This window comes from Rhinolophus sinicus, chromosome 17, assembly GCF_057876585.1.
Source record: "Rhinolophus sinicus isolate RSI-liver-muscle chromosome 17, RSI-T2T, whole genome shotgun sequence".
NCBI lineage: Eukaryota > Metazoa > Chordata > Mammalia > Chiroptera > Rhinolophidae > Rhinolophus > Rhinolophus sinicus.
Genome location: NC_142517.1, coordinates 196,863,975 through 196,879,151, shown reverse-complemented (window position 1 = coordinate 196,879,151; position 15,177 = coordinate 196,863,975). Strand labels below are relative to the sequence as shown.

General features: G+C 36.6%; 1 protein-coding gene across 6 annotated transcripts in view; it reads left to right on the top strand.

Moving 5' to 3' along the window:
- The window catches only part of USP37 (ubiquitin specific peptidase 37), a 77,227-nt gene that overhangs the window by 13,407 nt on the left and 48,643 nt on the right, over positions 1–15,177 (top strand). For all 6 annotated transcript variants that reach the window (XM_074313360.2, XM_074313366.2, XM_074313372.2 and 3 more), the window contains 5 exons: positions 857–957; positions 3,640–3,818; positions 4,178–4,255; positions 12,066–12,163; positions 14,545–14,629. In XM_074313360.2, the coding sequence (XP_074169461.1) occupies positions 857–957; positions 3,640–3,818; positions 4,178–4,255; positions 12,066–12,163; positions 14,545–14,629 (541 nt within the window). The remainder of the gene's footprint in view (positions 1–856; positions 958–3,639; positions 3,819–4,177; positions 4,256–12,065; positions 12,164–14,544; positions 14,630–15,177) is intronic.

The window sequence follows — 15,177 nt, the reverse complement described above, 5'->3', positions numbered from 1 at the left end:
GATAAAAATACTCAACAAACTATGAATAGAAGGAAACTACCTCAACTTAATAAAAGTTGTATATGAAAACCCATAGCTGATATCATACGTAATGATGAAAACACGGAAAGATTTTCCTCTAAGATCAAGAACAAGGCAAAGATGCCTTCTCTCACCACTTCTGTCAACATAGTACTGCAAGTCCTAGCCAGAGCATCCTTTACCCCAACAAGTCTGTTCTAAGGAGTTTATCCTACAAAAATTGTTCCATTAGTGCAAGAGATGTGAAAGGACGGTCAGATTGTTTACAATTTTAAAAATTGAAACATTCCAAATGATCATTGGGAAATTGGCGAAGTTTAAAATACTTTTAAAAGTATACAAATTCCTATTTATGTAGTATCTTGCATGTTCTTTAAACTATCGTTGATTTCTTTGGAATAGAAGCCATGTGTTCCACTTGCTGAACTTAAAAAGAATGTTTTGGAGTCTGCATTATTTGAAGTATATCTGTCACTGGTTCTGACATGTTTCCCTGGCATCTAATTAATGTCATTGTTCATGCCATGGAGACACAGTAACTAATTTTTCTATAGTATTAATTACCAAATATTTGTATAGGAGAAATTCTAGCATGTTCTTTTTCCATTTAAAATTTTATCCTGCTGTGTGCCCAAATTTTTGCATGTTAATTAATTTTTTGCTTGAAACTCTAGCTCTAAATTTTAATTATATATCAGATGTGCTTTCTATTCAGGAAGAATTGGTTTATAAGCACTTTGATTTGTTTTATTCCTGCTTCTGTTTCTTCAGTATTATATAATAACAAATCTCTTTATTAAAATAAGTGATTTGGGTTTTGTTTGTTTTGTACCAGCCATAAAACCTTCTCAGGGGTCTGGTAATTTTGGAGCTATTCTGGGCAGCAGGACTTCACAGAAGGAAACCAACAGGCAGCTTTCTTACTCAGACAATCAGGTATGTTCATTTGAATCTTTTTAGCTTTTTTTAAAAAAATGGTAATCATAGACATTCTGTAAGGTAATTGCAGGAAGTAGAATTTAGACTGTAATGCCTAATAATTCTGGCATTGTCACAAGGGTATTTTCCACATAACTGAAATTTACCATTTTTGCTATCTCAAGCTCTTCAGCTATTTTTATGAAAATCTTTCTCAAATTTATCACATTCTTCCATTTTTACATGTAGTTCTACTGAGCACAATTTAACGTTGCTCAGTGTCTCATGGTCATCATTACGAACCACAGTATAGTTTTTAAAAGCATAGCTTTAGCGTTAGATGTGGGTTTGAGACTTGGTGCTGACACTTATTAGCTGGGGGTCACTGGAGAAGTTCCTTAAGTGCCTGAACCTTATTACCCATCTGTAACATTGAGAGAGCAATAATACATTAAGGGTTGCTGTGAGATGATGCATATAAAAGTGCTTAGCCCATAATACGATATACTAACAACCCTATCAGTGTTTGCTATTATTTCTGTGATGCCCTCTGTGTCTGTTCTGTATTACGAACTTTGCCCCTACGCTGTATGATACCGGACTGTTTTGTTGAAGTCTTCTGTTTGCTTTTTATTTCTTTTAATTTGTTTTACAAAGGAAAACCAGGTGTTAAAGAGAAACTTTGACGCTCTCCTGTAAGTAAACTGATGAGTTCTATTTGGCTATGCAGAGAGGTGATTACTCAGTCCATTTACTGGACTAAGCAATGAATAAGGTTTCATTTTTATTAATTTCTTTTTATAGAATGGGTGTTTTTTTTAACATTTTAGTTGAAGTATAATTGACATTAAGTAAATTGCACATAATAAAGTACAGTTTGATATATTTTGACTTATATACATACTCGTAAAACCATCACCGTAATCAACCTAGTGAACATAGCCATAACCCTTAAAAGTTTTCTCATTCCCCCTTTGTAATCCTTCCCTCCCTCTCCTTCTCTGGCTCTTATCCCTAAGCCACAGCTAATTTGCTTTCTGTCACTATAGATTAGTTGTATATTCTAGAGTTTTATATAAATGGAACCAGAGTGTAATTTTTTTAAATCTAGCTTTTCCACTCAGCATAATTAGAAATTCATCCATTTATAGGTAGAAATTTAAACTGTTGGAATTTAACATGCATAGCAGGCTATCTATTATATTATATAATAATATTTATATTTATTAACATAGCAGGCTATACACAAATAATGATTCCCATTAGTGGGATTATAAAATCAATTTTGTGGTTTGTGACTAGCATTAAATAAAGGAAAGAATAGACTAGGAATAGAATAAGAATAGAATATAGAAGGTATTGTACATAGTAACAAAAAGTATTGGTTTCTGAAACTTGTTTCAGTTTTATTTATGTGTGTGTAATAGATTGTGATGTAAAATATGTCTACCGTACTAGGGGGTCAAAAAGGTTGAAAAGTATGCCAAATGGTATACATATTGTATGCTACCATTTGTATAACAAAAAATAAAATATTGATTTGCTTTTGCATAAAGAAACAATAGAAGAATACTTACAAGTAGTAGGAGAAGGAAGTGGAAGAATAGGTGGATGGCATGGGAGTGACAATGGGACTTCTCAGTGTATGGTTTTTATAATACTATTTTGATTTTTGAATCTTGAGAATGTGTTACCCATTTGAAAATAAACTTAGCTTTTTAAACCGTTCATTCAGATGACCTCAGAGATGTTTTCTTTCCTATCCAAAGATTATAATTCTGTGGAAAGTTTTTGGAAATACCTTCCATAGAGAAATCACATAGCTCTTAATGTAGAGTTATAAAACTTATCTGGCTGAATGCTGTTCGAAAGCACTACTTCCCAACTAATACTTTTTAATTACTGTTTTCTCTCTAAATGTTCTTGATATATCTTTCGGGTACACTCTTTGATTCAGTTTCTGCCAGTGGTCTCTGTCCCACTCTCATTTTTCCCATGATTACATATATTTGTTTCATTCCTCCAAACTAGAACTGCCTCAAAAGTCATATGTGACTTGGCATTTAAGTTGTGGCAACCAGATGTCATTGTTCCTTTTTGTCACATCTATGTTACTGTAAGACAATAATGCTGGGGAAAATAGAAGGCACCAGGAAAATTGGAATACAAAAAATGAGATGGATACAATGCCATAAAAGAAGCCATAAGCACAAGTCTACAGAAGCCGAGCAGGGCTGTTGAGGACGTTGTGGACATCACTCATTCGTAGGGTCTCCAGGAGTTGGAATCAACTCAGTGGCACATCACTTTAATTTATCATAATCATAATTGGATTTTTTAATCTAAAGATTTATTTTCATGCAGGTCAGGAGAACCATGTCTTGTGTATGTGAATCTTTTCCCCCCCGGTAATTCATAGTAAATTCCCTTCTGCTCTTCTGCTCTAGGTGTGCTGTGGAATTTTTAAGTTTACGAGAGTACTGCGGGGAAAAAAGTGTTGCTCAGTTTATGACATTAACCATACATTAGAATCACCTGTAGTGCTTTAAAAAAATACTGATGAATGGGCCTCATCCCAGACTAATTAGGCTAGAATCTCTGGAGATGGGTATTTTTTGAAGTTCCCCACGTGAGAATCACTGTTCTAAAAGTATGCCAATTTATTTGAAGATTTAGCTTTGTTAAACTTTATTTTTACAGGCCTCTTCAAAAAGAGGAAGTTTGGAAACTAAAGATGATATTCCATTTCGAAAAGTTCTTGGTACTCCAGGTAGAGGACCGATTAAGACTGCAGCAGGAAGTGGAATAACTGTGACCCGGACGATTCCCTCTTTGACATCTGCATCTACACCTCTTAGATCAGGGTTATTAGAAAACAGGTATGAAAGATTTTTTTTCTTTCTTAGTCACTAGCTGTGCCTCTTTATAAATGTCTTTCAGGCCTTGTAGAAAGATCAATAATTTGAGAAAAAGGAGGAGATTGTCCAGTAAGTAAAGCGTATTGGAAGAAGAAAGTATAGAGTCCATTTTTAGTAGATAGTTAGTATTTGTCTTACGTGGTTTATGCCAATGACACGTAGTGAGAAATTCAGATATACAGTATGTTAATTTAAATGTGGTGTAGAGAATGAGATAGCAGTCGTCACCGTTCCTGTCCTTGAGTATGTTGGTTTATACTTTTTAATGGTATGAATTACGACTTTTTAAAATAACCTCTTTTTTTCTCTGTTCTCTGTAGGACTGAAAAGAGGAAAAGAATGCTATCATCTGGCTCAGAGTTGAATGAAGATTACCCTAAGGAAAATGATTCATCATCGTAAGTTGCTTTGAGAACCTTTAAGGCCCTAGATCAATGTTTCTTATATTGGTAATTATAACCACTAAGGAAAGTGGGGCGCGGGGGCGGTGATATTCAATTTATGGGAATTCCAAAGATAAAAGAGTAAAATTTAAAGTATTTTGATGACAGTAGGTTGTAGGCTCAGTTGAGAGAGGATTTGGCTATTGCTATTGCTTTGGTCATTTCATTGCACTGTTCCTATCATAGCTTTTTTTTGTTGTTTTTTTATCTGCAGTACTTAGAGGAGGAGGAATAGAGCTGGAGAACTCTAAATAAGTGTTTTTTTACTGACTGCTCTTTCAGTGTGAATCCTTTCCATCCCTCCTCCCTTTACATGTAAATTTTTTTTTTTTTTTACCTTATTCATGTAAAAAGTTAGCTTAAGGGTAAGAGGATGTAAACCCTACATAGATTCTAGGCAAGGAGCATCGATGTTTTAGAGCTATTTTCTGGGTTGAACAAAAGGGGATACACCTACAACAGGAGAGTCACTAGCTCACAATCCTCTTCCTCCTCATGGGTGAGTCCTTTCTTTTGTTTTTGTCTTCTGAGGAGAGAAAACTTATTAGTTATTAGTTTAATACCTCAACACCTTAACAGAAATCAGTTGTTAGTCAGTTGACTGGTATTCAAAGTCAAGGGGTCACCACAAGGGAATTAGAAAAAGCTGAAGAAACTTTATATATTAATTGGGATCTTGGTTCTGCTGCTGTAATAAGATGTAAAAATTTGTGTAGGTTGTAGGTCTCGTGTGGTATCTGAAACTATAATCACCATGGGTGCAGATTCCTTCTATCTTGTTGATCTGCCATCTTTAATAAGTAGCTTCCATTTTGTGAACCAGGATAGCTGCTTCAGCCTCCACTCTCATGTCTGTATTCCTATTGGTGGGAAGGAGGAACAGAGCAAAGGGAAGGCATACTGTTTTCCTTTAGGCTGGAAATAGTATACACCACTTTTCTGTATATCACATTGATCAGAACTTAGTCATATGGTTATATCAAGTTACAGGAAAGTCTGGGAAATATGTCTAGCTCAAATTTTACTATAATGGCAGAAAGATACAATGGTTATTTGGGGACAATTAACAGGCTGCTCTAGTTCACCCCTCTAGTCACAGAAATAACCCCGTTCATCATTCTTGCCATACATGGAAGACTCTTATCCTCATCCTAATGGAGACAGCTTCCGGTTCTCATTTAGTCCTTGTATCCATCTCAGAGTCCAGGATCTCTAGGTGATGTGCAGTCCTCTCCATAAAATCCAGGTGTGCTTTGGACCACACACCTCATGGTCTGGTACCTAAAAACTAAAAGGCAAGTTAATCTGCTTTCCCCGCTCCCATCTCTATACACATCATTAGGTTTAGCTCGGAGATACTGTGGATTTGGTTCCAAACCACCGCAATAAAAGATCACAATAAAGTTACACAAATTTTTTGTTTCCCAGTGCATGTAAAAGTTATGTTTATACTGTAGTCTAGTAAGTGTGCAATAGCATTATGTCTAATAAAAACAATGTGTATACCTTAATTAAAAATACTTTATTGCTAAAAAATGCTAGCCATCTAAGCCTTCAGTGAATCATAATCTTTTTTGTTGGTGGAGGATCTTGACTTCAATTTGTAAAAAAACACAATTATTTGCAAAGCCCAATAAGATGAGGTATGCCTGTACATTGCTGGACTAGGACAGGATATCCACAATAAAAATTTACATTTAGAAAACACAAGCATAGGGAACTGCAGGAGTCACTGGTCTATAGCAGCAATAAAGTCATGCTAAGCAGAAATTGTGAAGGCAGTCAAGTCTTGATTAGCCCTTGTAGCAGTGTGTCTCTGTTATGTCTTCTGGGAGAAACCCTTGCTCATTGTACTCCGAATGACTCCTGGCTTTGTCCTCTGGTAGGTTTCCTTTGTCTGTTATCTTTCAAGGCCATAGCTGAAGGTTTTGCAAATTACGTTCTTCTTTGGGGCCATGCAGCTTTTATAGCCTGCTTCATGCTGGTGCTGTTCTAGAAGTTTAGAAGTGTCTATAGAAATCTAGAAGTTTTAGAAATCTATGTTTTTTTAAAGGTAGGCCAAGCAGGCTTTTTTAGGCTCAAAAAAGAATTGGGACCAATATTTTTATTGTTTGGTGTTTTTGTTTTTATAAAACTTTCACATTTTGGAATAATTTTAGATTTACAGAAAAGTTACAGAGATAATATGGATTGCTCCGGTGTACCTCTCATTCAGGTTCCCTGAATATTAACATCAAAGTTTTTTCACAAACCTATTTTTCCATTTACCTCTTATCATTGCCTCAGTTTGAGAATCAGAAGCAATTGAATTTATTTTGATCCCTTATAGTCTCAAATTACCAGATAATTTCAATTCTAGGTCATTGGCACAGAGAAATGTATTCCTTTTTATCCTTGCTTGCAAGCTGTCTTGTTCTTGCCCAAATTCATCTGTCTCGAGTAGGACCTTATTGAAGGCAATAAGAAGCACTAACACAGACCACTGTTCTTAATTGCCTCAACATTTTCCTTTAGAGCTATAGGTTTCGCAAGTATTGAACTCTGCCTCCCAAGACGTTACAAATAACAATTACGTTTTGCTGAGGTACAACAACAGTCGCTGGCTTTCCAGTCTATAATATTTATGTCCTTACCTGCTCTACCTTCCTACTGAGCTGGTACTACATATTTTAGGTTTGTTATGGTAGCCTCCCACTTCTAGTAACAAAATATGTGTTTTTGGGATCCAGTTGTAGGGAGCAAAATTCACTCTTAATCACCGGTAGTTTACACACTAAGATATTTGCATACAGAGAGTATTAAATGGCTTACCGAATCATTAGGAAAGCTGAAAAGGTAAGTAGGCAGGCTCTAGGTTAAGCTTTCAGGAATGATTTTTGAGAGCCATGCCACAGATTAGGTCATCAAAGATGCTTCTGGCTACCATGAAGCTAGCAGCTGAATTGGAAGCTATCACGAAAGCTATCATCTGTAGGACCGTGCTGCCATTGGCAAGTTTGGAAATCTACAGAAAAACCAGACACCTCCAAAATGATGTTTGCCATCATAAGTAGCAGAACACATGGCCTCTGACTTCGTCTTCCACTTTCCAGATACTGTACAAGTACATATAATTGCCTTGTCTTAAATTACATCATGAACACTAACTTGGAAGTGTAGTTTTTTTAGCTTTCTGGCTTCTGTAGAACAGGGAGGTACACAAAAAGTGGTTGTTGCTTGTCAGTTCACCATATTCACCGCACTTTGGAGAAGAAGTACCAGTTCTGCTTAGAATTCTGTTTGATGAGCTCTAAATTTTTGATCATTATTCCAGGCACTTTTTACACCATCATAGTTAGATTTTTTTTAAAGTTTGAGCTTCCTAGAAGCAGATTCTAAATGAATATACTTGTGCAAGTGACTTATTAAAGAAGTGCTCATAGGAGAGACCAGTAATAGAGTGGGGAAGGCAGGACAGGGAAGGAGTGGAAGCCAACCAAGGATGTGTTTTAAGTAACGGTCCCATAGAAAGTAGGATCCAGCCAGGAAACTCGGGGCTTGTCCCAACCTGAAGTAAGGAAAATGGGCTTTCATATTCCCATACTGCACAGTCTTTGGTTCGCGGCTGTCCTGAGGCTCTGCCCAGATCTGTAAGGAGCCCGAAGCAGTCCTCTGAAGAACTGCAGGTGCTGTTGAAAACACAGTCTGGAGGTGTGAAAATACAAAAGGGGCTCTGATGAGCATTACTATTAAGTTCATTTTATCTTAGCACAGATTCTTCACATTGATGCTTTCCAATTTCTGGGTGAGAATCTTACAAAAGGAAGGTTAGTGGGATGAGCTACAGTCCTTATTGCTACTAATAGCCTTGAAGCAAGAACTGATATTATCTCCTACCATCCATTGTAGATTTGCTGCATTTTCCATTTACATTTCTGTTGGTGGTAGTGGTTTGCCTTATGATATGACTGAGATCTTCATATCTGAGGGGTCTGAGCTCCTGGTTACCGTGTACTTGTCAGGCGGTGGTTGCTGTAATTGCCCAATCATAGTTAAAATTGAGCATTAGAGCACTAAAAGATTTCCTAGTGAATCCCCTTTATTCATATACGTATGCTTCCTGCCCTCATTATATAGCAGCAACCCTACTTCCTTATAATAATCCAAGTCAGTTATCTCTGCCTGTATGGTAACTCCTGTCTTTGCCTGTTGATCTGCCAGCATGAGGAGCCCAAAAGGACTAGATAGCAGCCATTACTTTAAATGGGACTCTTATTGTCCCTCTTGGTGAAAAAGTCCCCCCTCGGAACCAGGACTACAAAAATTTAAATCAAGGAGACAGGAAGCACAAATTCTTTAAGTGGGTTATTGATAGTGATAGTGAGTGGGGGCAGTCCTAGCTCTACTCCTTGGTTTCCAGACCTGTGTATTCTCTGTAAGTATAATGGCTTATTGGTTTCGGGTTACATTGTAGCTTGAAGGGCACACTGTTCCTAATGAGATCGTCTCTAAGGTGTATCTTTAAAGGCTATGAGAACACTTTATCAGGCTCTCAGCTTTGGGGTAATAACCATATGTGATAATCAATGAATTCTTTGGTCGTAGGCCCAATTATACCTCCTTTTATTTTGTGTGCTGTGGGTTCCTTGTTCCGGGATGATGTGATGTGAGACTTCATGTTAGTAAATCATCTGATTCCTCTTAGGAGCCCTCAGATAGTGATGTGGCCAAGGCACTACGGGCAGAAAAGTCAGAAGTGAACCTAAAATACATGCCAATCTTAGGATTCATTGCTGCTCTTTCTAGAATGTAAGGAATCTGGTATAATCAGCTTGTCACCACATGACTGGTTGTTTCCTTAAGGGCTAGTGGTCAGTCGGGCTGAGTGTCAGTCTCTGCTGCTGACCAGTTGGACAGTTAGCGACAGAATAGCTAAACCAGCCTCAGTGAAAGGGAGACCTTACTGTAGGGTACATGTGTAGCTTTTATCTCTGCCACCATGGCTGTTATTCATGAACCCTTTGAAAATATTGGGATGGCTGAGTACAGAGATTGGCTGGCATCTACTGGACAAGTTACCCTGCCTGAGTATTTAATGTCTCTTTAGTGGAGTTCTCCGGTGAGCATTAACATATGAAATAGATCTTCACCCTTTGTACATACTTCTTTCTCTATGGCTATTCATATACCTCTTCCATAAGTCACATCTTGATCTTCCAGGCTTGCTCCTTCCAGGCCCATGACCATCTATCTAAACCATTTGCCACCTTGCAGAAGTCCATTGACCCACTTTTTTCTCCACACAGAGTAGATAATGAGTTGCACCTCTCAAACTCGGCACAGTGGAAGATTTCCTTTCACTACTGTCTTTCCGGCCAGTCCCTTAGTGGGGCTGGAGTGCAGCAGCAGCTCATTTTCAATTTGTCCTCCCAGTGTACCAAGATGATCCATCCATGAATCAGCCTCAGGTTTTTCTTTCTCTTTCAAAGGGTCATAAGGAATACTCATAAAGTCTTGTTATCTATTCCTGCTTACTTAGGCTAATCCCATATGTACCACTTCCATTTGATGATGGATTACTGCTGTAACTACCTGATCTTATGACTTTGTTAGTATGATAGCACCCCGCTCTTGATGGCTAGCTCTGGTTGCATAGTTCCTTGATAACCTATAGTCAGATGCTCAATCTCTTCCAGGACCTAGTAATATGCCAGGAGTGGTATGCATACTTTACAAATGATGTATTACTTTCCGCTGCATACAGCATAGTATTGCTCTTAAATCCTAAGAATCTGTGCTGCAACTCCCTTGGGTGAGCCATTCTACATGACGTCTTTGTCCTTAAGTTGGTAATTGGCTCAACTGAGCCTGTCATTTCCACTCTTAAGTGGATACTCATAGCAACAACCAACTGATTCCGTAATCTTTGTGATTATTTACTTAATATCACTTGTATCAGTTATATATTGCTGTATTATAAACCACTGTAAAACTTAGTGGCTTAAAATAGTAACTTTTATTGCTTATGAGTTAATGGTCACTTGAGTGGTTCTGGTTGTCTGGGCCAGGCTTGGATGATTGTGGCTGGATTCTCTCATTTTCTCATGTACCCATCATGGTCAGTTGGTGGGTTGCCTAAGGGTTGGCTGGTCCAGGATGGCCTTACTTGTATGACTAGGCTGCTATTTGGCATGATGAGGGTGGTTGGCCATGTGTCTTTCATCATTTAGCAGGTTAGCCTGGAATTACTCATATAGTAGTGGCAGGGTTCCAAGAAAGTGAGTGGAAATTTGCAAAGTGCCTTTAGCCTTAGTAGGACTTAACACACCATTATGTCTATCACATTATTTTGGGGAAAGGAAGTCACAAAGACAATTCCATTAAGGGTTGGGGAAAGAGAATGCATTTCTTGATGGGGTTGAGGCTTAAGTACAAGGAAGGGAATAAGTTGGGACATTTTGTAAACAACTTTATTGAGGTACAGTTTACATACCATAAAATTATTTTAAGTGTTTTAAATGTACAATTCAATAGTTTTGGGTAAATTTATTGAGCTGTGCAACCATCACCTTAATGCAGTTTTAGAACATTTCTGTAACTCCAGCAAGATTCATCGTGTAGTCTACCACATTTCTTGAATGCTAGAGATACTGCATGAGCCATATCCTTTTCTACTTTATCCCATCCCAGTTCAATACAGTGTTCTTTCATCCAAAAGATCCATGAAAAATCTTAGTAATTGTAACACAATTATAGGATAACAGAGGTGTTACTATCAGCAATGGGATTTCTGTTGCCATTGCCAAACAAGTGATCCAATTCCAGAATCCTGTCCTTAGTGTGCTTCCTGGAACCAGCTGTTGTTCTCCAGAAAGCAGACCCTGAAATGGAGACTAGTGTGCAAGTGACTTATTAAGGATGTATTCCCAGGGAATACCAGGAAGGGAATGCAGAAGGCAAGACAGTGAAGTGCAGGAAACGAAACGTTAGTGTGATCTCAGACTATCCCTAAGGAAACCAAAATAATAGAATGTTATTAGGGGTATCCCTAGGTACTGATACCAAAAATATACTTAAATTAGTGTGGAAAAGCAGATACAAAAATGGGGTCAGAGGGAATCTGGGTGGAGTTGTCTGCTAGCAGGCTTTATTTATGATGGTTCTCCTAAAGTAAGTACTTTTAATCAAAGCATGAGCGTGTATCTGAATGGACCAACTCTACTTATATAGGTTTGGAGGGGGAAATGGAACTGACGAAATTTTAACTTTGTGTTCATGAACTTAAAATACTTTAATCACTGTGAATTTAAATGATGTTGACATTTAGTAAATAGTGTTTCAAATCTATAAACTAAGAACATTTTGGTGTGTTTATTTGCTTTACTTTTTAAACCTACTTAATAGTCAAGCTTGAATAGTTTACTTCTTAATTGATTCTTTTGGTCTTAGTAGCTAAATCATTTCATCTACTCTTGACTTTGGCTAAGAAAATCCATATAATCTTGCTGTCTCTCATTTGCCTTTTGTATAAATAAAATGCTCCTTCATTTTTGCTTAGTTACCAGGGTTATGGATTGGATTGGCTTTTGACGGTAATGAAAGCTTATTTTCACGATTCTCATTTGCTTAAGTCTGTGACCTCTTGAGTCTTTAACACCTTGTAGCCTAACTTCCTAGCAAATCAATGAATTCAGCACTTGCAATGTAAATTTTTTAATGACAACTATTTAAAATTAAGAATTATATCTTTACACGAATATATATTGAATTAAATTATTAACTGTAGGAACAACAAGGCTATGACAGATCCCTCAAGAAAGTATTTAACCAGCAGTAGAGAGAAGCAGCTGAGTTTGAAACAGTCAGAAGAGAATAGGACGTCTGGTAAGTATTTGGCCTTTATATGTAAGATACTCATTTATTATATGATACATTGTATAGACTAGAAATAAAACCCTAACCTGGGACATACCTCACTACTTTTCAGGAATACTGCATAAGTTAGTACTAGTTATTAAGCACCAATTTGTATCCAGTACTCTGTTAAAGTATTAGAAATATATATTTTTACACCAATTATAATGCAATGTAATGTAATACAATATAAATATTCTATTTACGAAGACTCTAGACTTTACCGTCTTTCCTATTTAACTGCCTAGAATTCAGCTCTTTTATTATCAAAGTAACTGGACAATAGAATGATTCCAAGGACTTAAAGTGGTTGAAATTAAAGTTCATTGGTGTTGCTGCTTATTAGAAGTTCTAGAAGATATTGAAATTGTTGCTTCAAGCTGTTGTTTAATCTCACCTTGTACTCTGTTTTTACAAAAACTGAAAGTTAAACTGTCCATGAATTTTTATCAGTGCTTCCTGCACTTAACCTCTCTCTCTGATCCTCTACACTAGAGACTCAGCTATCTAGTATTGATTTGAATATTATGTCAACTTTAAATTGAAGCAAACGAAAATATGGCATAAATTTGATAAATTGAGAGTTTAAGGGAATTCATTTGATCGTAACTCTAGGAATGGTCTCCTTTTAGTGGTACAGAATTGTGACATTGCACTCCTACAGAAAGGAGTAGCTCTAATTTTTACCTCTGAAATAATAGTACATTATATAAACTCCATTTATTGGTTTTCAGCTTTTACAATCAACCTATAGTTAGAAAATAGAATTCTTACAGATGTAATAAGCCTTAACAATGTTGAAGTTAAGGCTTCAACACCTTGTAGCCTAAATTCCCAGCAAATCAAGAAAATATACCTAAATTGGTGTGGGAAGGAAAACACAAAAATGCGGTCAGAAGGAATCTAGGTGGAGCATTTAAGTTGTTTGCAACAGGCTTTATTCATGATGGTTCTCCTAAAGTAAGCACTTTAAATCAAAGGAAATCACTTTCTACATCTTGTTTTTAATTTACTTTTTCAGTTACAGTTGACAGTCAATATTAGTTTCAGGTATACAGCATAGTGTTTATACATTTATATAATTTATACCAATTAGTCTAGTACCCACTTGGCACTATACATAGTTGTTGCAACATTATTGACTATATTCTCTATGCTGTACTTTACATCCCAGTGACTATTTTGTAACTTCCAGTTTGTATTACTTTTTATTTTTTTATTAGTTTCAGGTGCACAAAACAAAGTAATACTTAGGCGTTTATCATTCATATCCCTCACACTGTGTCAACCCCCCCCCCCACTCTCCCTCTAACATCGCACACAGCCGTTACATTTCCACTGTCTTTATTCCTAATGCTGTACTCCACTTCTTATAAGTATATACATTGTATTTTTTAACCCCTTCACCTTTTTCACCCAGCTCCCCAATCCCCTTCTACTCTGGCAACCATCAGTTTGTTCTCTGTATCTATAAGACTGTTTCTCTTTTGTTTATTCATTTATTTTGTTCTTTATTTTCCATATATAAGTGGGGTCACATATTTGTCCTTCTCAGTCTGACTTATTTCACTTAGCATAATACCCTCTAGGTCCATCCATGTCACAAATGGTAAGATTTCATTCTTTTCTATGGCTGAGTAATAGTCCATTGTATCTGTTTACCATATCTTCTTTATCCAGTCATCTATTTCAGATTAGTGTTTTGGATTTCTTCTGATAAATACCCAGAAGTAGAATTGCTGGTCGTAAGGTAGTTCTATTTTTAATTTTTTGAGGAACCACCAAACCATTTTCCATAGTGGCTGCATCAATTTGCAATCCCATTCACAATACAGGAGGGTTAAGTTAAGGTACATCTTACAAAAGTGAATGTGAAAGAGGGAGAGAGAGAGGGAAGTAAGTGGTCAAGTGATAAGAAGGTTCATGGAACATAAGAAGATTCATGGAACAAAATGTAGATTTTTTAAGTGTATTAAAGTTACAAAGTTAATCAGTAGAACTAAAGTTGGAGAGAAGAAGACAAGAGTCGGGGTGATGTAAATGAGAAATTTCTAATTTTTCCTAATAAGGAGTTAACTTATACTGTTCAAAGTGAATCAAAAAATAGTAGTAGATACAGTATTTAGTGCTATGGAGGAAATCAGAGAAACCAGGTTTTAAAAAATGGTTAGAAATTAGAAGCAAATTTGTGGAGCTTTGGGGCAGGATAGTATTCTTTGCTATTATAATCTTTTCCACAGCATTTATTGAAAAGAAAGGGAGACAAGTTAAGTATAATCAAGCCCAATGCATAATTTTATTGGATGGTTGATTTAGGAATTAAATTTTTCCTGTGTTTGTTCATTTTATAGGGCTTTTACCCTTGCAGTCGTCATCCTTTTATGGTAGCAGAGCTGGATCTAAGGACTACTCTTCTGGCACTACTAATCTAGACAGGTAGGCATTGGTTGTATGCCTTGTAAAGAACTTAAAGAGCTCTTCTTCAGAATATTGAATGATGGGATAGGCTGTATGTTACACTCTCAGTGAATACCCTAATTTAAAATAACAGAATTGATAAGAATCATAGGCTCATGACATTTCAGTTGGAAAGTACTCTACAAATAGTTTAGTTCCATCTCTTCTTTTTTTACGTTTTTCAAGAAATGAATAAACTGAGTTCTAGGAAGATTTGTACGGAGGCTACAGGTGGTGACTGGCAATGCGATCAGATTTAGACCAGTGTATTTTCCATCATCCCAAGTGATGAGAGTATTAAGATCTCTCTTCTGAGGCATTTTTGAATTGCCTTTATTACCTGTGTGTTTGCTAAGCTACCTACCAAAAGTTAAGCCATTTTCTTTTAAAAAGCAAGTTTCACATTAATGAGTCTCTTACTGGAAAAGGCTAGTCAGAAAATTAATAGCTGATTCTATGGATACAGATAAATTTTTTTGAGATTTATTGAAAGCTGCTAAACACTTGTCAGGGCGTGATTACGGAAT